The sequence below is a fragment of the Trachurus japonicus genome, chromosome 1, assembly GCF_045865225.1.
Source record: "Trachurus japonicus isolate A0001 chromosome 1, Traja_1.0".
In the NCBI taxonomy this organism is placed as follows: domain Eukaryota; kingdom Metazoa; phylum Chordata; class Actinopteri; order Carangiformes; family Carangidae; genus Trachurus; species Trachurus japonicus.
In genome coordinates this window covers 5,791,821-5,818,309 of record NC_140907.1, presented here as the reverse complement: position 1 = coordinate 5,818,309, position 26,489 = coordinate 5,791,821, and the positions used below count along the sequence as shown (strand labels likewise).

Genomic DNA, 26,489 nt, shown 5'->3' with positions numbered 1-26,489 from the left:
GTGTCATAAATGACGCTGCAGCTGCAGTCACGTGCCCTGTATGATAGCTAGTCATTGGTCCGCTGAACGTCACATGACCGGAAGTTCGAAATGAAGCGGTTGAGTAGTATGAGTTTAAAATGAAAACAAACCAGCGGCCTCCGGTCTGTTTCATCCACCAAATACCTACTCCACACCGTTTAGTTCACAAATACAAGAGATTCGCCGCTGCCACAGACCGTGGGATCGACACGATGAACAGCCATGTGGCGGGAAGCTGAAGCAGAGGAGCAAACACGTCAAACCTGGGTAAGAACTAACAAGGAGTTAGCATCAGCAGCTAGCTGGCTAACTGATAATGTCACAATAACAAACACCCTCACGTTTTATATCTCAGAGTATTATCTCCAATACAGTGTGATTAATGTGAGTTTCTATTGAATGATAACTTTGCTATTAAAAAGAGTAAAATAACAAAACTGTATCTTAAATGTTGCTCACATATTTAGCTGTTAGCTTATGATGCTTCTCTAACTGTGCAGCCGGGGACATGCTGAGACTTGCTGCCAGGAGCTTTTAGTGTGAGCAGGAGCAGAGCAGACCACCATGGACGACTCGGACCAGGATTTCGTAGAACTGTGTTCAAAGCCGCTGAAACGAGTCCGTAAGAAAGCAGCAGAGTCCAGACCGGCTCGACCCTGCGGCCAAGACGGAGAGGGCGACAAGAGGAGGAGAAACAACAGGAGGAATGGAGACAATGGCTGCAAAGCCACCGGGAGCCAGTCTGTCTGCACTGGAGCCAGCCAGCAAATGGTTAATGGAGGGACTGATGCTGGGTCGTCGGCTGTGCTTTCTGCAGCAGCAGCAGGACCAGGACCAGGACCAGGACCCAGAGCTGAGAGAGGTTTGAGAGCAAAAGACAAAGTCCTCAACAGAATGCAACAGTTCAAGAGAGCCAGTCCTCAGAGGATGGTGCACAGGTCCAACAGTGAGCCAGCCCAGCACCAGGATCACTGTGGACCTCTGTCACAGCCACAAAGACAAGGTGAGATGATATCATGATGCTATTTGCACAAATGTCCAGTTCACTGCATCTTTGATTCAGGAGGTAGCTGAGATGAATATCTAGTTTATTCTTTCTCCCTTCGTTTTTAAAAATGTTCCATTATCTGTGATTGAGATAAGGTGGGTTGTTTTTTATCTTGACACAGTTGGCTCTTGCTGGTGTTTTATTCTTTTTGCAAATAGGTTGAAATGCATTTTAATGCAAAATACAGGAAGAAAACCATCACTTGTAATTTATAATGGCAGTATATGTATGTTACAGTGTTGGTAATGGTGTTGTATGTATTAGGATGTATTCAATAGAGCTTTGTGATGTAGGAAAAACAACTTTCTCAATATTTTTGACATCTATAACTATATTATATATTGGTAATGTGATGGTGCTTTTCGAGGAGCTTATGAGAGGCAACAATGACCAAGCACACAAGATTATGCAACTTTTTAATTTAAGGTTACAATGTTTCTATATAAACAATAGATGATGCGTAATGTGGGCAGAATTACTTGTCATGACAAAAACCCAGAAAGAATTCAGTGAAGCATCTTGGTGTATTTCAGATCAATGTATTGTTCCTCAGTTTAACTGTTCTGTTTGTTTGTTTTTGTATATGTCTGTGTGCAGATCCTCCAGAGCCCTGCACCTCTGGTCTCCACCTGGACAGTGATGAAGCTCTGGCCCTGCGGCTGCAGCAGGAGCTGGACCGGGAGGCGGGGGGGACTGAGAGGGTGGACCTAGAGGACGGAGGGCTCTTCTTCTGTCAGATCTGCCACAAAGACATGTCACACATGACTCCTGACAGGCGAACGCAGCATCTGAACAGGTCGGGACATTTGTAATTCTTGGTGTTTGACTGATGCTCTGAGTGAGAGAGATTAGCAGCTGATGAACTTTGCAGTAGAAATGTTCACATTCAAGTCGTAGACGTCTAACAGACGGGTTTACACACACAGAGTGAGGATGTCTGATTTCTCTTCGTAGGTGTTTAGATGAGAGTGAAGAAAGTGCCCCGGCTCCTCCTCCTCCTCCTCCTGGTGTCCCTGACTGTCCCATCTGTGGCAAGAGGTTCAATTCCCAGAAGAGTCGCTCTGCCCACCTGAAGCGCTGCTCCTCAGACATGGGCGTCCCTCCTGCTGTGCTGCTGCAGGTTCTGCAGAGACAGGCTGAGGAGACCCAGAGCGTCCCCACGGGTAACACACTGTGAGTCGGCCTCAGTGCTTCAGTCCAGCACAAGACGGCACAACACAACTTTGAGCTCAGTGTTAAAGCAGAAGTAAGCGATCCGGTGGTTTTGGCTAACTTCCTGTCAGCAGATGGAGTTAGCAGTCCCCGCCCTCGTCCCTACGTCACCACATTCACACGCATCCCTTGGCTGCACACACAGAGAGGACCGCCCCTTTATGCCGTTCTCTCTCCTCATTGGATAAAGGTTGTAGGATACAAGGAAAGTTTTCTCCTCGGCTTACAGCAGAGCAGAGTGACTGACAGATCAAACACTCTATAGAAGTGATTGCTGTCAGAAGATATAACTATTTAAGACTTATATTAACACAAACATTCCGCTTACTTCTGCTTTAACAATATGGCTGCTCATGATGATGATTGGACGTGTTGTAGAACCTGTGTCAGGGTTCCCACGCGTCCTGGAAAACCTGGAAAATGGTTGGCTAATTTTCCAGTCATAGAAAGCACATGGAAAATGAAAAGAAAAATCAAAAGCCCTACAAAAGCTTGAGTTGCCCTGAAAAATGATTAATCACATGGTGACATCAGCTTAGCCAGGCTAGCGCCGCCTACTGGTTCCGGCAAATTTCATTTGCCTCAACAATGTAGTCAGGACACTAGCAATGCGTTTCGGTTTGCTCCGTCCGCCAGAGCGGACGGACCAATCAGCGAACAGACGGGTAAGTGAAGGCGATGACGTTGAACTCAAGCGCTCAAGATTAACCTATGAGCTTAACCGGTGTATAGCACACGTGACCACCAAGCAGCAGCGATTAGTTGAAGCAAATGTTAGCAACCGCCTCCCGGAAGCAAACGAATCCCTATGGCTCAGGTTCAGACGCTTTTTGAAATGTAATGAAATAAGCGGCTGATGCATCAGGCTAACATCAGCTACCAGAGCTCTATCTGACTTCTTCAGACCCCGCTAAGGATTTATTTTCCAGAGAAGTGCCTTGCGAGAAAACTAGTGACTTTGAGTTGATGGTGTTTCCAGTGTTGGACCACGAGCATGAGGGTTTTCTCTCTCGCAGCCACAGGCTCCTCTCCCACTCCGATCTGTCACTGCTCTGCTGAGTGATAGATAGAGGAGCAGCAGAGAACTGTAGTGGGCGTATTTATAAAAAAAAAAAGTTTGCGTTGTTCTATGATAAATTTATCATAATTTCGAAGCATGTAAGAGATTATTTCATACATAAGTTAGAGCCATAGACTGCACATCTGTAAATCAGACTTCTGGGGGTGAGAGAGGAATAAACATAGAAACAATCATGTACAAAATAAGGGACAACTGTCGAGAAGAACACTTCTCCAGAGGATGAATGGGATGGGGGATGTATTAGTGCAGTGTTTTTCAATCTTGGGGTTCAGACCCCACGTGTGGTCGCCTGAAATTCAAATAGGGTCGCCTGAAATGTCTAGGAATTGAAAAGAAAAAAATGAATTATCTAATTATTATTGTTTTTAAAATTATGATTAAAATCACCACACACAATCTTAAACAACTGTATTCTATACTTTCACTTGAATATAAATCACTACGGGGTCGGCAAAAAGGTTGGGAACCACTGTATTAGTGTATGGCATAATAACATGTCTGTTATACTGTAGCAGCTGAAAAAGTCCTGGAAAATAATTTCCAGAAATGAGTGTGTGTGTGTGTGTGGGGGGGGGGGGGGTCCAACCGAGTTTCTTTAAAAGACTGGGTCTAAAGGTGGCATTGTTTCTATTAAACTGATAAACAGAGAGAGCATATAACTTGCCAGTCTCCTCCTATCACATACATACTAATGTAATATTCCTATAATAACTCACCTTACTTCAGTTTATGAGTACTTGCAAAGCCAAATCAAACCTCATTCTAGCCTTTGTGTATTTCTTTTCCTCATTCAGTGCACAGACTGGAGGCATTAAAAGGAAAGGTGCCTCTAAGCCAGGCAATCCAGCGAAGAGGAAACCCAGGAAGAAGACTGATCCCATGGATGAAGACACCATGGTGGCTCTGGCTCTGTCCTCCTCTCTGCTGGAACAGGAGAGAGAGATAGAGGTGCAGCCTGGGACTGCTGCTCCTCGCCCCTCCCTCATACCAGCGCTGAGGTGGAGGACTGATGCAGGTACAGTCACATCGCTACATCGTCTGTCACCTCAAGAACGGTTTGTTAAGAAATCAGTGAAATATTAGGTCCTCATAAAAGTCCTCATAAAACACTGTCTTCTCATTTCAGTACGTTGTCAAAGCTTTTTCGTCTCCCTTATTTTTTAAATTTCTCACAGTTCAGGCTCGTCATGGACATTCAATCTAAGTCAGTCTGACAGCGTTGGGTTTCTCACAGTAATGCCATCTTCAGGAATAACTTGAAACATTATATACACTGCTGTTGACTTAGTTTTATATTCTTTGCTGCTAATTGTTCTGTGGTTATGTCAAAATAGAATAAATCAAAATGCAGTAAATTTACCAAAATGTAGTTAATCGTAAGTGAACAAAGGAAAGTGATGATACTTAATGGTTGAACTGGCTGGAAACTGGAAGTTACAAATAAAGACTTTGAGACGCAAGCAGCAGCTGAACACAGTCTCCTCCTCTGGGTGCAGGTACGGGACGTGGAAAGAAGAAGAAGGGAGCCGTCTCTCGTCCTCCTCCGCTCCTCCTGGTTCAGGATGCTCAGGAGGCCCTGATCAGGCTGCAGGAACGTGTTTCTGCTCTCCTCCTACGCAGTCGGGCTCCCTCTCCCCCCACCCCGACCCGCTGCCCCAGCGGTTTGCGTGGCTGGAGTGGTGCTGCCCCCCTCTGGCAGAAAAGCACACTGCTGAAAGCCAGCTCCACCTGTCTGTCAGATTTCTACACTCCAGAGCTAAAAGAGTTCATCACACCGTGGGAATCGGCAACGGTGAGATTGACCAAAAAAAGCAACTTCATGCAGTGTTGTGTGTGTTGTGTTGTGTATGTGTATGTAAAATGGTAGATGGAGATCAGACCGAACACTGGTCGGTCTGTCCTGTCCTAAAAATACAACTAGTCAAGTTAATATTAAATGTTTATTAATCTAAAAGGGAGATGCTATGGTTTGTTACTTTACTATTGAGAATTGAAGTTATTATTGACTACTTGTTAAGTCTGGGCTGCTGAAGCTCAGAGAGTTATACAAAGCAAAAAAATTGACTTATCTGCAAATTTGCAGAAGTGCTTTGTTTTAGTTTCACAAGATGCCAGTCATGGTAGGAAATTTTATTTCAAATATCGAGTGGCAAGGACCAAGCTAAAACAATATGCATTTCTGTGGTTGGTGTTAAAGCAGAAGTAAGCGGAATATTTATGTTAATATAAGTCTTAAATAGTTATATCTTCTGACAGCAATCACTTATATAGAGTGTTTGGTCTGAAACACGGGTCTGTCAGTCCCTCTGCTCTGCTGTAAGCCGAGGAGGAAACTTTCCTTGTATCCTACAACCTTTATCCAATGAGGAGAGAGAACGGCATGAAGGGGCGGACCTCTCTGTGTGTGCAGCCAAGGGATGAACGTGAATGTGGTGACGTAGGGACGAGGGCGGGGACTAGGCAAGGCAAGGCAAGGCAATTTTATTTGTATAGCCCGTTTTTACAAACAGTTTGTCTCAAAGGGCTTTACATGGCATCGTAACAACATCCTCTGTCCTTAGACCCTCACATCGACTGAGGAAAAACTCCATGGAAACCCTTTTAACAGGGAAAAATCGGAGAAACCTCAGGGTGAGCAACAGAGGAGGGGTCCCTCACCCAGGACGGACAGACGTGCAATAGATGTTGTTACAGACAAGAAAACGACTAACTCTACTACTAACTCCATCTGCTGACAGGAAGTTAGCAAAAACCACCGGATTACTTACTTCTGCTTTAAGCTTAGGAATTCGTTGAAACAGTTGAAGAGAAAAAATGTTCAAATGTTTTTCAGTTTAAGAGGGTATATGAGAAAAAGGTGGGGATTTTATATAGAAACATGTTGTGATGGAAGGTACTGTTGTGGATTTTATTTGTATATTTATTTATTTGTATATTGTTGTTACATCATCTGATGTAAGTGTTCTTTTGTTTTAAGAAAGGAGCAGGTAGTTTTCTTCATCCTGCTCCTTTCCAATCCTTGGACTGGAACGAATAGAAATGGAGGAAAACAAAGTTAAAATTTAAATCGTGCAAACCAACACTGTTTTCTCTACATTCAGACAAACGCAGCATCCTCCAACGCCGGCAGCAAGCCCGACTCTTCTCTCCGACCAGGAACTCCCGTCACAGAGACCGGGGCCTCCGTCCTGCCGTCCTCCTCTCAGACTGCAGCCGCCCCCTCAGCTCCCTCCACCCAGGGGACGGGGCCGGCCCCGGTGGGGAGCCAGGCCCTTCGGGACCTGATGGATCTGGCTGAAGACGGCATGACCCTCACACAGTGTGGATACTCTACCTCAGGCACCGACAAGAGTAAGCTGCCCACATTTCATTCATTTCGATTTATTTCATTCATGGTATACATTCTCACATAGTTGCACATATACATAATGTACACATTTTCACCATGAATGAAAAGGAGCAGGATGAAGAAAACTTATAGTACCTGCCCCTCTCTGTTGTTACAATTACATTGGCTTACTTCAACACCAATATTATTCTCTGTTTCAAAATGTTAAGAATGATGAAACATAGTAATGACAAGAAAACAAACAAAAAATAATGGTAGACACCACTCGTCTATCTATCTTTTCTTTTTTCCCTTCTTTTTCTCTTTCTCCTTCTTCTTTTTTGTAGATGCTTATCTTTTCTTTTTTAAACATTTTCTTAAACTGAGACATACTGGTACAACTTTTCAATTCCTTGCTTTGTGAATGCCATACTTTCACACCTGCAACAGAAATACACATTTGTTTTAAGCTTAGCCTTGCAAATGTATGTTTAAAATCAAGCTTCAGTCTGTTGTCCCCTTCCTCCAATTTAAACAAGCTTTGTAAATGTTCTGGTAATGATCTGTTCTTTGCTTTAAGCATTATTTTTAAGGTCTGAAGTTCTATTATATCGGCCATTTTCAACAAACCTGCAGAAATAAAAAAAAATCTATTTGAGGGATCTCTATTACCTGCCTTGTGGATAACTCTTACTGCTCTTTTTTGTAGCAGAAACAGAGGAGCGATGTTACTTACATAAGTGTTGCCCCACACCTCCACGCAGTAATTAAGATATGGCAAAATAAATGTACAATACAGAATTCTTAGTGTGTTAGTGTCCAAGACAAACCTTATTCAAAATATAGATACTCTTTGCCACCTTGGCTTTTACATGTGCTATGTGGTTTTTCCATGTCAACTTGTCCTCCAGGATAACGCCCAAAAACCTAAATACAGACACTCTCTCAATAAAGTTCAATTTCATCCTTTTTTCCTTTCTTACAAGCTGTACTAAATGATCTGTTTACCTTCTATAACCATATAAATGGTCCAAACACTCACAGTGCCTGTGAGAACAGGGTTTCATTTTTCTCATATTTTTATATTCAAATGGAGGAATTCTCTCGGTGACAAACAAATCTGTACTAATCATAATGTCAAATCAACTTCCTAAATATGCGAATGGTACAGGCAGAGATAACTGGTAATTATTCACCTTTTCAACCTGTCCCTGTAGTGAATATTGGTTATCTTATAAAACTGTTTTGTGGTTGTAAACCTGGAAGTGCTTCTCTTGTGGCCTCCACTTAGTGTTCAGTCAGTTTCAAATGATCTAGTGCACATTCGGTTCCACTGAACACTTTACTGTACATGCAGTGTTCATTGTTGTTTATATTTTAACCACTCAAATTAATGAATGTGGCTGTGAATTCTGAACAAACAAGATTTTACAGTTGATTATGTTCAGCATTGCCTTGCAGCAGAAAATGATAATGCTTAGATGGTCTGATCAACAACAGGTGTCAACAGTGCTACACTCTAGCAGCCTGTGGGAGCAACTTGTCAAGTCAAATAGTGAAAATCTTAAGTGGTCGCAGGTTGGTTCTGAGTGTCTCTGTTCCTACAGACAAGCAGAGCAGTGCCAGTCTGTCCACAAACCTTCATCTGAGCGGCTTTGTCCCGGAGGAGGCAGAGGAGCAGGCTGACCTGTGTGTGAGTGGCTTCCTGCCAGAAACGGCACACACACTCTCCGAGGGCACCCACAGGAAGACACATCAGCCCAGAGCAGATGAAGAGCCAGGAAGCCACCGATCAGTAAGAGCAGTTTAAACTGAAGTGATTCTCATCACATCAGGTCAATTTAGTTTGTATCAGGTTATAGTATCATTTAAAAGTTGCACAAAGTCATTTGACATGAGTTTATAACACTGTTGAGCTTTAAAGGTACATTGTGTAAGAATTACTCCCATCTAGCGGTGTGGTTGTAGATTGCAAGCAACTCAATCGTATTTCTCATGCTGCATTCATGTGAAATCGGTTAGATGGCAGACGGACAACAGCCGCTGCATGTAACAGCTTAAACAAGCCTCTATGTAAACAAGTGGCCCGTCAGCAAGAGGCAAAACAATACACGTGACAATATGTTGTCATGGCGATGTCGTATTGTTGACCTGACCCACGTTTTACCAGCTTTCTCTGGACTTCTGTGACTTAATGACATCTGGTTTGTTACCGACAGCTGTTTTTCCGACTGCACCTGAATGCAGCATTCACGTGCAGTCCTCACAGTCCTCACTGCGTTACCGCGGTGACTTTTCACAGACGCCACCTCCACCTGAGCCAACAGCTCCGGTGTCTCCACTGAGTTTCCGTGGTTTCCTACCGTCACGCTGCCACTGAACGTAAAAACATGGCGACACCACATGGCAGCCAGCACCGAGCTTACCCGCTCCATGTAGATATGAATGATATGAACGGCTAATTCAGAGCTGAAAGGAACACTTCAGTTTGTTGATGGGGGGGGTTTACTGGTTAATGAAAAACGTACTTTTGAACAAAATAATCAATTTTCGTGAATAAATAACAGGAGAACTTACACAATGTACCTTTAAGAGTGGTTGAGGTGTTTCCTGTTTGATGTGCCTGCTCCATCATGTCATCATTTCATTCTGCAGTGATTTGACCTCCATGCTGACTGTTTTCCTCTGCAGGTAGCCCTGTCCAGACTGGCCTGGGACCTGAGCAGCATGGTCAACAACCCTCAGCTCAGTGACCTGCAGCTCCAGGTGGACACCGGAGAGGTCTACTTTGCCCATTCCTTCATGGTCTATGCTCGCTGCCCCCTGCTGGCAGAAATGGTAAAAATGATCACAGAGAGTATTGAAAACATTAAAGTGACGAGGAGTTTGAATTTGGTTATAAAAGAGTCTCATATGTATATGTATAATACTTGTTAATGGCTCCATTTTCGATAAATATATCGTCTTGTCTTTATCGTTATTTTGTTATTATTATTAGTGGTCGGCTCGCACAGCATTTCCTACTTTCGGTTTCCTGGACGCTGCCCGGTGGGTCATGGGAATAACGCCACAGGATCGCCGTTTATGGTCGGAACTACGATGTTATCTGATCGTCTTCAAACCGCCGACTTTCATTCTTGATGAATGAAAACATTCTTGGCAAATGTTTTCCTTTCGTCCGTCTTGCGCCGGTCCAAGAATTTCACAGTGCGCGCAGAGGCTTATGGGACATGTAGTGTGAAAACACTTCGCTTTCCAAAACTCCTCATTGGCCCTTTAAGGACAACCCTGATACTATGAGACCAAAGGATATGTAGGTTATAAAGGTCTCTGCTACAACACTAGAAGTTTTAGTTCCTCTAATAAGGATTTCCAATAAATGTGAGGTGATTTAATACAGTCACTTAAAGGGACAACGAGGAGTTTCTATTTGGTTATAAAAAAGTCTCACGTTAATGTGGATGAATCTCCGCTACCCACACTTGTTAATGGGCCCGTTTTCGATAAATATATTGTTTGTCTCTATCGTTATTTTGTTATTATTAGTGGTGGTGGAAATGCTGGGCGAGCCGACCAGCATTTCTTTACTTTCGGTTTCGTGGCGAGTCATGAGAATAACGCCGCCGAATCGCCGTTTATGGTGGGAACTACGACGGTATGTGATCGTCTTCGAACCTCTGACTTTAATTATTGATGAATGAAAACATGAGTCTGTCTTGCGGCGGTCAAAGAATTTTACGGTGCGCGGAGGCTCATAAATGTAGTGTGAAAACACTTCGCTTTTCCAAAACTCCTCGTTGTCCCTTTAAAAGTGATATATATGAGAATAATGAATGGACAAATCGTGATTTTCTGAATCTGAAACCTTCATTAATCTTGGCCTAGAAATTCCCTTTTTTTTTTTCAACTAATCATTTTCTCTTCCTCCCATCCTCTGCTCCTCTTACAGGTTCATGAAAGTGGTTTCAGGGTGCAGGAGGTGGACATGCCTGCCGCCCAGAGGGTGTTGATGAGTGACGTCCCAGGACAGGCGGTGTTGACTCTGCTGCAGTACCTGTACACGGCCCGCTGCTCCATCCCTGCCTCACTGCAGCCTCACCTGCTGGAGCTGGCCTCCAGGTTAGTACAGAGCCAAAAGCCTCATCCCACAGACCTCACGCTCCGCCTCAGGCAGAGCTGGCACAAGACCTGAAGACCAGACCCACCGATCGACCGAGCGAGCCTCGGCCGTTCCTGATTGGCCCCAAGCTGCAGACATCCTATGGGTCTCTCCGCTCCTGTCACCTACACTTGAGCACCCGTCCTGGGCTGCACAGTGTCGGCACGCTCCGCTTTATTTTTTTGTGAGGGAATGGAGCAACCGATAATGTAATTTGCAACATAACTAATGACTACTGAAATTGATTAAAGCAGAAGTAAGCGATCCGGTCGTTTTGGCTAACTTCCTGTCAGCCGATGGAGTTAGCAGTCCCCGCCCTCGTCCCTACGTCACCACATTCACGTGCATCCCTTGGCTGCACACACAGAGAGGACCGCCCCTTTATGCCGTTCTCTCTCCTCATTGGATAAAGGTTGTAGGATACAAGGAAAGTTTTCTCCTCGGCTTACAGCAGAGCAGAGTGACTGACAGACCCGTGTTTCAGACCAAACACTCTATGTAAGTGATTGCTGCCGGAAGATATAACTATTTAAGACTTATATTAACACAAATATTCTGCTTACTTCTGCTTTAATCAAAACAGTAACTTGATTAGGCTACTTTTAAAAGGAGTCCTCGGTAGGTTTAAATACTTTTCCAGAGGAATTTGCCCAAACTGCTTCTTGATCCTTGTTTTTCACCATGCATAATCAAAATAATATGTTTTAGAAGAAATCTTTGTTCTTGTATGTGTAGTTTTAAGACTAGTAGGCCTACATTTATTGATTTGCATCATCTCCCCCGGGAGAGATTACGGCAATACCTCTCTTCTCTTCAGGTTTGACTTGCGGGAGCTGCAGCGGCTTTGTGAGCTCCACCAGGAGGAGACGGACCACATGAACCAGGATGAGAACGTCAGCGACCAAACAGACCAGGCCTTCGTGGAGCTCCTTCGCTCCATGTGGAACGAAGAGGACGAGGAAGACGAGGGGACGGATACCGACGGAGGAAACGGCGAAGAAGAGAGACGGTTGGAAGAGGATCGTAAAATCGGCGATGTTACATCTGGAGAGAGAGAGATCTGTGAGGAACGAGTGAATGAGGAAGAGCTGGAGGAGATCTACGAGTTTGCCGCCACGCAGAGAAAGAGGGGGGAGGAGAAAGACGGCGTGGAGGAGGAAGAGAAGGAACAGGAAGAAGAAGTGTTCACAAAACTGACAGAACCTACGAGACGTTTGAGTGAGAAAGACCCAAAGCCGAACGCTCAACCAGAGCCAGACCCCGGTCTGGATCGCAGCTACAGCCGCCTCTTTGCACACTCTTGGGGAGTCTATGAAGAAGAAGACTCAAACTCCAGTCCACAAAAGACTCACACCCCTCAGTCCCAGAAACATCCATCTCCTCATAAACCTTCACTTGAATTGTCCGGCAGAACTTTGCTTCTGTCCTCGCCAAGTATGGTGGACGACCTCTCCCCCAGCCCTCCTCCCTGTACGTCCAACCTGCCTATCCCAGGCCTGTCCCCCGGTCTAGTGGGAGACGACGGCGGCGGAGGCGGAGACAACGGACCAGATGCTTTTAAACTGGACGCGCCTGAAGAATGTCTGTCCTTCGACCGGGAAAGCCGAGGCCCTCGCGGTGTTCGTTTTCCTGTTTCTCCTGTGAAAAAGGAGGAACCTGAGCTCATAGTCCTGTCTGACTCCAGTGAGGAGATGGAGGTGGATGTGGCTGTGCTGAAGTCCTGCAGTCCTCCACCGCCTTCTCCCTGCGCCATCCAGGACCTGCAGTGCTTCACCCACATCAAACCTCAGTCCATCCCAAAAGCCACTCCAGCTTCAGACACCGAGAACGAACCCGCAGCCTCGGGTCAAAGTCGTCAAGGTTCTGCTTGTGATCGGAGTCCAGCCGACTGTTCTCCAGAAGTTTCCTGGCTGATCCCGTCCACACCGGTGCACCGTACCATCTCCACCCAGACCAAAAGCAGCATATGCAGGACGCAGCTGTTCCCTAAAGGTGATATTTCCTCCTCCTCTAAGTCCTCTCCGTTTCCATCTCTGCACAACCGACCCGAGACGTCAACCAGAGTCTCTGCCCACGCCGATCCGACAGAGAGCGGCGTTCCCGTGCTCAAACTGGAAGAATCAGTTCCCTGTAGCTCCAGCTCAGAGCTCGGTTCTCCCCCCGAAAGAATCGCTTCTTTCGATGCAAGCAAGAACAGAGACGTGTTTGCAGTTCCTCAAAACCAACACAAGCCGTCACACCGCTCGAACTCGATCCATCACCATCGTCCCCTTGAGGCTTCCTTAAAGCAGGATACGCCGCTCCACCTCCAGCATCCACAGCCACAGCCCTGCAGCAGCACTCCCCTGCATACTGAGCTTCACCAGCCTCTCGTCCCTCTGGCCGATTCACCCGTGATTCACAGCGAACACCACCAGCAGAGGTGGACCAGTCAAGAAAGAGACGGGTCTCCGTCTGAAAGCCCACAAGACAAGACGAAGTTAGCGAGCTTTCATCTCTCCCCTCTGTCCGATCGTTTGGATCCACTGTCCTCTTCATCCCACAGAGGTCTTCAAGGTTCACCGAGAGACGGCAAATCATCTAGTGAAAGTCAACGCTCTGTTGAGTACAGCGATCATAACAACACGGGGGCTGAGCAGAGGAGCAGCGCAAGAAATGAGGAGGGAGAAGGAGAGACAGAGTGTGAAAGTAAGGACATGTGTTATGAGGAAGAGCAGGAAGAGGAGAAAGGAGGAACAGATGTTGCAGAGCACAGTCTCCAGCAGAGCTTCATGGAAGAGCCTCCCATAGCTTTTAGCGACTCGTGGGAAGCCTGCATCGGAGGCAACCCGGGCTGCTTCAGTCTGAGGCTGGAGGACAGGGCAGGATCCAACCAGCACCAGCGCAGTCAAGTGTCCAGGTCCTCGTCTTCTGCTGAGCGTCCACCTACACCTCCTAGTGGCCGTATCCAGCTAATGAACAGTCGCGGCAGTGCGACGAAGTCTTCTCCAGCCAAAGCTGGCAGCATACAGCCATCCACCAGCGTACATGCTCCCACTCCACCAGCGCCAGACCATAACAGTCTCCTGGAGTCCAGACTATGGGACAGCTGGGAGGAGGAAGAGGAAGAGGTTCCTCCTCTCTCTCAGAGGGTGAACCCTTCTGCTCAGCTCAAAACCCCAAGTATGAATATACACAACCTAAGTTTTATAAACACTTAGACACTTAAGGGACAACAAGTGTTTTCATACTACATTTACCATGAGCCTCCGCGCGCACAGTGAAATTCTTGGACCGGCGCAAGGATGTCTTGCCAAGAATGTTTTCATTCATCAAGAATTAAAGTCAGAGCAGAGGTTCGAAGACGATCAGATACCGTCGTAGTTCCAACCATAAACGGTGATTCGGCGGCGTTATTCTCATAACTCGCCGGGCAACGTCCGCGAAACCGGCTCGCCCAGCATTTCCGCCACCACTAATAATAACAAAATAACGATAGAGACAAAACACTATATTTATCAAAAATGGGCCCATTAACAAGTGTGGGTAACGGAGATTCATCCACATTAACGTGAGACTTTTTTATAAGGAGTTTTGGAAAAGCAAAGTGTTTTCACACTGCATTTATGAGCCTCCGAGCGCACCGTGAAATTCTTTGACCAGCGCAAGACGGACTCATGTTTTCATTCATCAAGAATTAAAGTCAGAGGTTCGAAGACGATCACATACCGTCGTAGTTCCGACCACAAACAGCGATTCGGCGGCGTTATTCTCATAACTCGCCACAAAACCGAAAGTAAAGAAATGCTGGTCGGCTCGCCCAGCATTTCCGCCCCCACTAATAACAATTAAATAACGATAGAGACAAAACGATATATTTATCAAAAATGGACCCATTAACAAGTGTGGGTAACGTAGATTCATCCACATGAATGTGAGACTTTTTTATAACCAAATACAAACTCCTCGTTGTCTCTTTTAAAGGAATAGTTCACCAAAAATGAAATCAGTCATTATTGACTCACCCTCATGCTGATGAATACTCTGGAGTAGTTTTTTATTCCTCAAAGTGCATCTGGAGATCCGGGAGGGGGGTTCGTAGTCCAACCAAATCCTAATATTAGAGTTAATAGCGCCCGACACAAAAAGCTCCGTAAAACTACACAAAAATCTTGTAATATTCCTCCATACTGCTCGTCTGCTGCAATCCAAGTGTCCTGGATTGAATTTGCCTGTGGCACGTGCTCATGTTCACGAGATACATTCAATACAGGACTGTTAAGGCTGTAAAAATGTCTTAAATGACGTCGTTTCGAGTAAACTCTGGACTATATCCCTTCAGGACACTTGGGTTGCAGCGGACGAGCAGTGTGGAGGAAGATTACAGGGTTTTTGTGTAGTTTTATGGACGTTTTTGTGTTGGGCCCTATTGACTCTCATATAAGGAATCAATAATGACAGAATTTCATTTTCTGGTGAACTATTCCTTTAATGTCCTGCTGCAGTGGGACGAAAAACAGTATGTTCATAACAATTTGGGCATCTGCCTTGAAAATAAAGCGCATGTGTGTCTGGACAGAGGAAAACAAAGAATAAAAAAAGAAACATGAGTGAAAACACAAGTGCAGAAACCTCAAAGAGCCTGCACATCAGTTATAGCAGCTGCAAACACCACGAGGCAAACTCATCCAGCGCAGTGATGATCATCATACGAATATGTCACAGTGTGAGAGAGGCTGGATACAGCATGTGGTTAATTTAGTTTTTTTGTTTGTTTATTTTATCATGTATCCAACCCTGTGGGTAGCTGATTTCATAGATGGAACTGTGGTAACGGAATCAATGCCTGTGGTCTGAAAAACGAAAATCTTCTTGGTTCTGTCTCATCAGAGTCTTCGTACATGAACAAACGCCGCTCCCTGGTGCCGATCACTCCATTGCCCCAGTACTCCGACATGGACACGCCGGAGCTCAAGAACAAACTCAACAGGTCAGTGAGTTCACCCTCATCCTGCGTTAAAGAGAGGTTAAAGAACGGCCACTTTTCTAATCAAAGCTATTAACTCATGAGCCTATGCGATTAGCTCCCCCGGTGTCGCTGTCAACTTATCCTGTCTGGCTCTCCTCTCTGTCTCGGGTTCTTTCCCTCCATCTGCTCATCGATCAGTCCACCACAAACGCCCGCTACTTTCCCCTTCTGCAGGTTTGGTGTTCGGCCTTTACCGAAGCGGCAGATGATCCTCAAGCTGAAGGAGATCCACCAGTACACCCACCAGTTGGTCAGCGGCTCAGACTCAGAGGACGAGGCGCCCTCTGCAGGCCGTACGGCTCAGATGAAGCCCCCTGCTGCTGGCAGCAGACCAGTCTCCTGTGCCCAGACAGTGAGGTTTAAAGAGCCCAGAGCACCGGCAGCCATCTCCCCTCTGAAACATAAAGGAGAGGAGGAGGAGGAGGAGGAGGGAGAGCTGCTGTCTGCCTCACAGGGCTCCAACACCTCTTCAACTGCTGCCAGTGAAGAATCTGAAAGGTAGAGTGTGGGGGGGATGCAGCAGCACGCTCCAGTTGGTGCATGTGTCTGGTTGGTTACTATACATATTTTCAGAGAACTCGGTCAATTTTCTGTTCAATGAGGAGACAAAGACGGTTCCTCATTCGCAACACTCACAGTCACAATCAGACCTCGCAACAAAGTTGTAATTATTTTATAGAAATCCCACTGTGATACTTCAATAAACATGGTTCGAAACATGACGTTCAAGTCACTAAAAAGGTGAAACAACGGTAAATAAAGCTTATGATTAGAACATAATTTGTCACCTGTCAAACAGAGATGCCTCACATTTATTTGCTGCCAAAAGCTTCTTAAATTCTGATGTTTTGGGGGTTTTATTCTGTAAGTATCTATGGTCAACATATTTTTTGTCCTGTCCAGATTAAATAATACCCAGGGGGCAAAATCCCAGTTTTTTGGAAAACAGACACGGAGCATTGTAAAAGGTTTGACACCAGAAATGATATCTAGGAACTTCAAGGATTAAAACCTGGGTGGCCAACCCAGTCAACTAGCTGCTGGAAAGCTACAGGGGCCAAAACCCCTCTTTTGCTGGCAAAATGATGTAAATGCAAATATTTAGGTACTACAATGGCATAAATAGTCATACAACTATACAATTTGGCAAAGAGTATCTTGACACATAGGGGGAGGCATGGAAAAAAAGATTCTGGGGTTTGTTGCAACTCGATTTTAAGATATCACCCTCAACATCCCAAAAAAGACAAATTCTCATGAAAATTATTATTTTTCAGCACTTTATGGAGAATATTTATGCTTAACATATATAAAGAAAACGTCCTTAATTCATAAGCTTCCATTTGAGTCCAAGATAGCCTTTCTATCTCAAAAGCCCCACTTGCTGTGGCCAACGGTCTTCTCTATCTATCTGTTCACTTTGGGGAGACCAGAAATCATGCCAGTTAACATGTAGTTTTTCACAATAGGTGTTGCATTGTTTGGAGCCAGCCTGTAGCTAGTAGAAAGGCTATCTTGGACTCAAATGGAAGCTTATGAATTAAGGAAGTTTTCTATATACATGTTAGGCATAGATATTCTCCATAAAGTGCTGAAAAATAATAATTTTCATGAGAATTTGTCAGGCGAACAGTACTTTCTTTTTGTCTTTTTTGGGATGTTGAGGGTGATATCTTAAAATTGAGTTGCAACAAACCCCAGAATCTTTTTTTTTCCTGCCTCCCCCTATGTGTCAAGATACTCTCTGCCAAATTTTATAGTTATATGACTATTTATGCCATTGTAGTACCTAAATATTTGCATTTACATCATTTCGCCAGCAAAATTACCCACAAAGAGGGGTTTAGGCCCCCTGTAGCTTTCCAGCAGCTAGTTGACTGGGTTGTCCACCCAGGTTTTAATCCTTGAAGGTCCTAGATATCATTTCTGGTGTCAAACCTTTTACAACGCTCTGTGTCTGTTTTTTTGCTTTGCCCTCTGGGTATAAGGGAGAAGCATCATTTTCAATTGGAGCTACACTACAGTCAAATGATCACATAGATATGGTACTTTGTGTAGTTCTGACATAATGGTTGCTATCTGTATCTAACCCCTTTCTTCTCTGTCAACAGGTCCAACCCAGAGCTGTGCGTCTCTTCTGATGGCAACTCAGACAGTGATGGCAGCATCTCCGCCTCTCAGGCTGCCAACCGCCTTCAGGACCGGCTCCGAGCCGTGCGCTCCTTCATCCTGTCCGACCCCAGGTTGTACAACCAGATCCTCCAGTACAAGCCGCTGGTCCTCTCCCAGCTCCAAGAGCGGCTCAAGGCGGCCGGGATCCGGCTCGGTGCTGCCAAGTTGGTGGACTACCTGGACTCTCAGTGCATCACCTTCACGACAGCCAAGCCGGGCCACAGAGCACCCAGCCGCAGGCGGGGCAATAGGACAGGCAGGGGGGCAAAGGCAGCAGGTGAAAAAAGAGCGTACAAGAAAAAGGCTGTTACAGTGACGCTTTAAAACCTGCTGACTGCAGGAGTTTGGACCATGTGTTTTGAAAAACTTTCATGGAAGAAAGAGGCAATGAGAAGATTAAATTATGACGAGTTCTAAAAAGAGATTGTGTGCTTGTTCCTGGAGAATCTGCACTCAGTTTAATCCTTAAATGTTGACTTGTGCTTTTACTGCTTTGTTTAAAACTAAAACATTTTCCTCTGTCTGAAGTTTCTTCAGGTTTTATTTTAGTTATTAAGCTTTAAATGTTGAACTCTCACTGTGAAAATTAAAATGGTAAACGCTGCCATGGTGGTCGCAAAATGTTCTCTTTCATTCAGACACAGTAGCCACAAGATATATTTTATATTCCTCACCTGTGATGGTGCAATGATAACTTATTATCATGTAGTACCATAAACTGTATTAATACCAGGTCGTGAATATGTGCAAATCAGGATTAGAGGAACTCATTTCAAAGAAATGATTCTACACGGGAAGTTTTTTGCAAAACATTTTACTTTTTTTTTGGCTCATCAGTAGATTTATATCCAAAGATCAGTCAAGACTTACAGCTGAGCACATGTGAGAAAGGAGGCGGGTTCTTCAACAAGAAAAATCTCACAACTTCTATTGAATATGTCATTCAAGTAGAGAGAGAGTCGGGTCCTTTGCAGCAGCACCGCATCACGTCAGCGCTGTGTTCAGTCAGCCCAGTGTTGTTGCATCAGAGGCAGTCTCGTCTTGTGCACCCAGTTTTCTCTACAGCAGCGTGAAGCGCAGGGCGTCAAATCAGATTCCAAATTACGCACGACCCTTTTGCACTGCAGATCCTGGAGACGGACTCTGCTTCTCTCCACTCCCGCGATGCCTTCACAGACGAAGCATCGACGCAGTGCTTCCTGTCCCAGCTCCGAGCCTCAACCAGTCATGACAGGTTGGCAATGTTGGCAAGGAAGCGCTGAGCCCACCACTCCTCCAGGTCTATGGGCACAAAGTCTGCAGAGAGAGGAGGTCAACACAGGACAAAAGAATTAAAGAATAATCCATTTTATGATTGATTCATTTTGTTCATGAATTATTAACCTGTCGCCAAGTTAGATTTGTAATCACAACAAGGGATGAGTAAAGATTGATGAGTAAAGATTTAAAAAACACTGTCAATCCAATTGACTGATTCAGGTTTTACAGAAAATAAACTACAGATGAAATGTTAGAATTTTAAAATATGTGATACAAAGTTGAAAATCTATCTAGAGCTGCACTTTGAATTAAGTAACACACAAGCATAACTCAGACCCTTCACTGTTGCTGCCTTTTCCTCAGTACTCCACAATGACAAAGCAAAAAAGTGAGTTTTTGCCGAGTCATCAAGAAGGGAAAAGTGAAACGTCACATTTATATAAATATTTACTTATGAGCCAGATATTTAAATATCAGATAAATAGTCGTGTTGGCACTAGAGGAAACGCAAATAAATCATGTCATGTGTCATTAGGCTCCGTCTCCTCCTGGGACCACGAATGTTTGTGCAAAACTGTAATAGCATTCCATGAAATAGTTGTATTTATATTCATATTTCAGCGTGGGCCACTGGGGTGGAGATAAAACAAACAAAACAGAATCCAAGAAGTTGTAAGGGAACCACAACGCTCACGTGAGCCGAAGTTCACTAGATTATTGTAGTTTTCAAACTATGTTTTTAACTAATGTTCAAAAAAACTCCAGATTGTCCAATGAAATAACTGAGTGTGAAATGAGCCACAGGAGCAGAAAGGTGTGTGAATCCAGACGAGAGATATGCTCGCAGTCAGCAGTCAGGGCTGGTTTATCTGGAACCAGCCAGGTTCACACAGGCCCATGAAGAGTTAAAAATTAAAGACAACTATTACAACAGTTACCCTCTGGCTACAGATAAAAGCTTATCCAAAAAAAAAAAAAAAACATTTGGCGTGTGATCCGTGCGGAGAGATGAGAGCTTCCCCGCGGCGTTTCAATAACCATTGAGATTACTGGTTCAAGGTTCAGGGGGTCATGGAGCAGGAAGCTGTAAAACTTAGTAGTGAGGTTAGATTTACTGTGGGCGGTCCTACTTTGTTGTCATATTCTTTGAAGTACTTTAGCGGCTAAGTGAATGGGAAATGCCTGATAATCATTATAGGAGCCTAAATGCTATTTTTAGTTGATTAGTATTTAGATAATAATTGAAGTTGACATTTAAAAAGAGGTTGTTGTTAACTCATTGAGTGCCAACCACGTAATTTCTCGTTTTTCGTTCCCATGCGTTGGTGCCAAAAACGAGATTTCTTTTAATTTTGAAGATTTTTTTAATTATGAAACTAGACACTTTAACACACCTTATGTGTAAATTTGGGGACTCTACGACGAGCAGAACTGAATTAGATGACGATCAAAAACTCATGACAGCTCATGATCTGGAAGTTTTCATCATCACTCGGCTTTTGCAAACGGAGTTCTGCATGTGGATGCAGCAGCTGCTCTGCTCTCACCCGCGAGGCTCCAGCAGCTCGGAGCAGAAACAGGAAGCTCTCAGCCGACAGTCCCGCCCGGTCTTCATCTGGAGCAACACCGTGTCCTCCCCAAAGTCCTCCCGCGGTAAAATGTGATGATCCCTCGGTCAAAGCAGACCGGCATCACCGACCCGTACCACAGAAGGACCGCGACCACCGGTGGGGCCGGTGTTCCCGACCTGCTTTGGCCCAGAGACCATCACATTCCGCGGTGAGAGGCTGTGACACGGCACGGTGCGTCTGTGTTATTGTTGTTTAGTGGCGCCCGCCCCCGATGGTGGATTTGTGAATAGAACAACATTTGTTGTATATATTTATCTTACACGAGCCCTTTGATCCAGAAATGTGAGTGTCAGAAGAGCACATAAAATTTCATGAAAGACGCTCTATCTCCTTTTCTAGAAAAAAAGGAGGGATTTTGGTGAAACCTAGCCATGTTTAGCTTGACTTTTCTCAGGAACAGAGGCACGTAGAAACAAACGGTTTGTGGCCATTTGAAGCATAAAGTTTCACCTTTCAAATGAGCCACAGTATGTGTTGGTGGCAATAATATAGAATACACTGTGGCTCTACACAAATCATCAAAAATGGTCTAAATTGCCGGTACACTTGACTTGACTAAAACTTTGAAAAGGAGCGCGGCACTCAATGAGTTAATTATGATAAAATTGGTTATTTACATTATTTACAGGTGACTAGTTCATATTATTAAGTTACTATTTAATTCATTTCACTTAAAAATGTGTGGATGTTTACAGGTTAAAAATCACACATGTAACCTTTAATGTGGATTGATATGTGTGTGCGTGGTTCATGTGAAGCAGTCAGTCAGGTCAGTCGTCATGGAGTGGAACCACACAGTTTTTTTACCTCTGCCTTTGCTCAGCATTTTCTAAATCTTTTGCTCTGGCCTTTTATATTTTTGTCATGCTGGATTATTGTAAATTGCTTTATATTTAACTATGAAAAGGAACGAAAGAATCGTGTGGAGTTTTTTTTGCCTTTCAAGTGGATGTTACGAGGAGAGCGTCAAGCTCATGGCTTCATTGATTAGGAACCTACAATCATGATTGGCCCTGAGGAGTTAGAGGTACTTACTCTTCATCGCAGCACTGGGGGTCTTCTCCGTGTACTGAACGGGCCCCTGGCTGCTGGTCGACTCCCCTCCGCCCCCATCCCCCAGCTTCTGCTCCACCTCCTGCCACGCTGCACACAAAACACACACAGCGGATAGTGAATTAGAAAAACAGAAATGTTTTGTTATATTGTTCAAAATACAACTAAATCCATCTTCTTTTTTCATTTCTGAACTCATATTTTACACCCAAAGCATCTGCAAGACACTCCCATTGCTTCACAGCCACTTCTGTCCAGTCCAAACCTAAACACTAGTGCTCTTGTGACAGGCCTGCGCTGGTCTGTGATGTGTGGTTATCAGCTGCTGTGGGTGAAGGTTTTTCCAGCTTCGCTCTGAGGTAAATCTCAAGGTTTCAGCTCGCGCACACACACCGCAAGTAACACACTGTTTACCTACTTGTATAACTAATGTAATGATGTCAAATACGAAGAACAAATACCAAAAAGCAGTTGGAAGGGGGGTAGAAAACACTATCTAAATATGTCTGGAGGTGACGTGCCTATCTGTGTGTGTGTGTGTGTGTGTGTGTGTGGTGAGGGAGGGGGGGTCAGGTCCATCAGGGTGTCTGTGTTGAAACGACTCGACAGGCTGTGACGGAGGTTTTTCTGTAAGTGTGAGCGACTGAACTTCACAGCCACAAAGGAGCGACATGGAGCGGTTCTTACTGGCAGCCGTCCAACAGCAACACAGCTCGCCGCTTCGTGCCGATTCAGCGCTACAAGTCATTCATTTCCACCGGTGCATGAAGTGCCAGCCGGCACTGAGGCATGCTGGGTAAACACCAAGACCGGGTGAATAGTGCACAGTCACAGTTTTTAATTATCGTTAGGTTGTTTTTTTGTTGTTTTTTTACCCACTCCGAGTTGAGCAGCACTCTCCGGTCTCTGTGGACGGTCTGCTGAATTCTTGCAGTGGTGCCACCTTAATCCTCATTTGTGCAGCTGCTGTTTGTTCATTAGTGTTTTTGTTTGTTGGTTCAGCCTTGTTTGTAACAGCCAAACACATTAACCCTGGGTTAATATGTGGCTGAAGCACAATGTGCACTGTGGTTTCTGAGCAGCACTTCACAGACCTCTGAGCAGCGAGCAAGGAATTAGTGAGTAACACTGATTAACAGAAAATTAATCTTTATCTGACAAAGTGTTTTGCACTCAACACTCTGGTGTTATACACAGTCCTGTTGCATCGATGTAATCTAGCACTGATAACCTGAAATAATGCTGCTGAGGCCTGTAGGGATACAATAAGGAATTGTTTTCATGATCAATTAATCTGTTAAATATTTTCTCAATTGCTTTGTCTATAAAATGTCACAAGATCATGAAATATAGTCTGTCAATAAGTCTATGAATACATGAATTAATGTTCTTACTTTTGAAGCTCGTTGCTTTCTCCACTTTAAAATGGTTTCAGTTTGTGAAACCACAGCAACTACTCGAATACATTCAATGAACTCAATTTGTCTTTATGTCAGCATCCACAGCGCAGCTGCTCAGTCTGTGTTGTGTTGTGTTGTGTTGTGTTGTGTTGTGTTGTGTTGTGTTGTGTTGTGTTGTGTTGTGTTGTGTTGTGTTGTGTTGTGTTGTGTTGTGTTGTGTTGTGTTGTGTTGTGTTTTAAAGGGACAGCAGAGAAAGCAGTGAGATTATCTTCCACCCACAGTGTCCAGGTTTTGATCTTCACAACCTCTGACCTTGTAACCTAATAATCCTGACAGAGCGATCTGCAGACTCTCCTGGCTGCAGGTCAGGATTACGCCCTGGATATATGACCCAGTACCTCATCATCACCCTCTCACCTACTCCTGCGGCTCTCACCTTCATACACGAATCTGACGTTCTCCTCATGTGCAGGAGTGAACCCCTCCGCCGGGCTGTTGCTCTTCTGCGTGGCTGCACTGTGGTAGCGCTTCCCGTTGAGGCGGTTGAACACGATCTTTGGCGGTGGCGAGCTGCAGAAACGACACCGGGTTAGTTACAAAATGAATCATTTTGGGACTGAGGCAGCCTTTATATCACAACAGTAGGGTCTCACAGTGAAGAGAAATGATGCTGGCTCCCTGTTTCACTTTGGGCAACTTCATGGTTGACTGTCTGACAGACATGCCTAAATTTACTTTCGGTTGGATTATTGGAACTGTAGTGATGCTATAGCCTCGGTTTTAACTAATGTTCCCATCAGCAAACAATAGACAATGTGTTCATAGTTAGATATCAGTTTTCCTTCTGTTTTGTTTGTTCATGCAACTGAGTATTACTTCATCCCAGAATGCATTTCATCATCCATTCTGGTCATCTGAGGCTTATTTAGTTGATGTAGTTGGTTATGGTCTAATACTAAGGCAGATATTTCCTATTAAAGCAGAAGTAAGTGATATATTTGTGTTAATATAAGTCTTAAATAGTTATATCTTCCGACAGCAATCACTTACATAGAGTGTTTGGACCGAAACACGGGTCTCTCAGTCCCTCTGCTCTGCTCTGAGCCGAGGAGAAAACATTTATCGTATCCTACAGTTTTTATCCAATGAGGAGAGAGAACGGCATGCAGGGCTGTGTGTGCAGCCAAGGGACGCCATGAATGTGGTGACTAGGGACGAGGACTGTTATGGTGCGTTCAAGGCAACTCGTAACTCCTGTTTTTCCGACCTGTGAAGATGTACCAGTTTGATCTGGTACGAGTTCACGGGTCAGAAGTTACGAGTGGCCATTATAGTGCACTTTCACCGGTAAAACAGGTCGGAAAAACACAAGTGGGTTGCCTGGAACGCTACAAAATCATAAGTTGTGACTTGAAGCTGTAATTTACGATTTCAAAAGCCTGCCTGGAACGCAGCATTAGCGAAAACGACCGGATCGCTTACTTCTGCTTTAATACACTGACTTTGAAATCTGACTTTTACCTTTACCTTACCTTTAAATTGAAGTCAGTCATTGGAATTCAATTATATGAATTACACTTATAAGTACCTCAAACTCCCCCCCTCCTCCATTTATAATAGTGGGCGATAGACTTAACTGGTTTCAGCTAAGTGTAGCAGCACGTTGAACTGGCAACTGAATCGACCGCAGGCGAGATTTTGTATTTCCGAGCAGCACCTGAAGGAAGCACAACATATTCCTGCTGCTTTAAGGGGCCACAGTGCGCCAGACAGGTGGTGGACTGGGCCCCCGAAATCCGGCGGTGACATACATGCGGTCACGGGCGGCAGAGAGAGGGGCGTGGAAAAACACACGCCAACACGCAGCGAGGAGCCGTGGGGGGAGAGGACACTAAGTTGTGTGTCCGATAATGGGCGCAGCGTCGTTACCTAAGTCACACAACGACGTGTTACATGATCGCACTTCACGGCGCTGCACGTGCGGGCGAGTATTTCGGGCCCACGCTGCTCAAACAGCGGAAAAAACAGTAAATAGACACTTTGTTGAACACGTGATGACTGACACAGCAGCTACTTACTTTGACGTGAGCCAAGACGTCGGCTTGAGCTTCAAGTCGCTGAATTTGCTCTCGATCTGTTGTGTGGGACCTGGGAGACACAATCCAGTGACACTTTTATATATTGTGCAGTTTTCTACTGCTGACATCTGACCTCTGACCTCTGCACTGACGCAATAATGACCCCGGCCCACACTGTGATGTTACGTTGCATCATGCCGTTGGTGAAACACTCACCTGTCCTCCGTTGTGTAACAAGTTTGCTGGGACCTCTGGTGATTGTGTACATCATGTGAACGCCAGTAACCTCAAGAAAAATCCTCGTCTTTTCGTGTTAAAAGCCGACCTGTCTGCTCGGCGATCGGCTGCAAACACCGACTGTCAGCCGTGCAACTTCCAGTCCTGAGTCCGCTCCTCCTGACGCAGCCACGGCTGGAGGAGAAATGAGCGCAGCGGGTCTTATGTTGCAGTCCGGGTCAGGTGCTCCAGGGTTCGGCCTGAAGCTGCAGGAGCCTCCGCTGTGTGTCGATGCTCCTACTCCGACCTGCTCCTCCTACTGACCGCCAGGTGTTGAGCTGCAACGAGGCGACGTCCGCTGCTCCTGAGAGGAGGAGGTGCTGTGTAGGTCATCCAAGGAGAAAGCGGCTTCTCATGCCGGGGATCAGTCAGTCAGTCACCGGGGGAAGGAGGGAGGGAGGGAGGGAGGGAGGGCGCTGTGGTTCCTGACAGTCCGAGGACAGGGTCTCTCTGGGGCCGGACGATCCGCTTCTCTGATGCTCCGGTTCGGCCTGATTAACCTGGGCTCTCTGACACCACACAAGGACACCGCACACTTTGATATTTTCATCAGTATGGAAAGATACCATGCTTGGCCAGTGTCAAGCAAACCCCAATGAAGACTGCGGACTTCCGGCTGTGGTTTTCAAAATAAAAGCTTGTCCTCCAAGCACTTGCAATGCAATCCCATATACTACACACACAAAAAAATATGCATCATCCTGAAAATGAAAAAAGGAGCATGAATAAGGAAAGAGTGAATGGTTTGAGTGTGATTCAAT

At 45.1% G+C, this 26,489-nt stretch overlaps 2 protein-coding genes across 2 annotated transcripts; one reads left to right on the top strand and one right to left on the bottom strand.

Annotated features, from left to right (window-relative positions):
• Positions 1 to 526: 526 nt before the first annotated feature.
• Positions 527 to 19,334, top strand: slx4 (SLX4 structure-specific endonuclease subunit homolog (S. cerevisiae)). Its single transcript, XM_085801894.1, has 13 exons — positions 527 to 1,024; positions 1,667 to 1,865; positions 2,024 to 2,242; positions 4,157 to 4,377; positions 4,859 to 5,154; positions 6,464 to 6,713; positions 8,298 to 8,485; positions 9,382 to 9,528; positions 10,640 to 10,809; positions 11,667 to 14,011; positions 15,719 to 15,818; positions 16,032 to 16,355; positions 17,969 to 19,334. The coding sequence occupies exons 1-13, from the start codon at positions 586 to 588 to the stop codon at positions 18,351 to 18,353; spliced, it is 5,283 nt and encodes a 1,760-aa protein (XP_085658020.1). The 5' UTR covers positions 527 to 585; the 3' UTR covers positions 18,354 to 19,334.
• Positions 18,863 to 26,257, bottom strand: mcrip2 (MAPK regulated corepressor interacting protein 2). Its single transcript, XM_085802324.1, has 5 exons — positions 25,669 to 26,257; positions 25,453 to 25,522; positions 23,811 to 23,944; positions 21,956 to 22,063; positions 18,863 to 19,325 (listed from the first exon to the last, which is right to left on the bottom strand). Exons 1-5 carry the CDS (start codon positions 25,721 to 25,723, stop codon positions 19,255 to 19,257), a joined length of 438 nt encoding a protein of 145 aa, XP_085658450.1. The 5' UTR covers positions 25,724 to 26,257; the 3' UTR covers positions 18,863 to 19,254.
• Between the last annotated feature and the right edge of the window lie 232 nt (positions 26,258 to 26,489).

Excerpts from the sequence above, each read along its gene's own strand:
- slx4 (XM_085801894.1), top strand. The coding sequence starts at position 586 with ATGGACGACTCGGACCAGGATTTCGTAGAACTGTGTTCAAAGCCGCTG. Across the intron at positions 1,866-2,023 it reads CGAACGCAGCATCTGAACAG|GTGTTTAGATGAGAGTGAAG; the intron begins GTCGGGACATTT and ends TTCTCTTCGTAG. Across the intron at positions 15,819-16,031 it reads CTCAAGAACAAACTCAACAG|GTTTGGTGTTCGGCCTTTAC; the intron begins GTCAGTGAGTTC and ends CCCCTTCTGCAG.
- mcrip2 (XM_085802324.1), bottom strand. The coding sequence starts at position 25,723 with ATGATGTACACAATCACCAGAGGTCCCAGCAAACTTGTTACACAACGG. Across the intron at positions 23,945-25,452 it reads ACGTCTTGGCTCACGTCAAA|CTCGCCACCGCCAAAGATCG; the intron begins GTAAGTAGCTGC and ends TCGTTTCTGCAG. Across the intron at positions 19,326-21,955 it reads CCCCAGTGCTGCGATGAAGA|ACTTTGTGCCCATAGACCTG; the intron begins GTAAGTACCTCT and ends CTCTCTCTGCAG.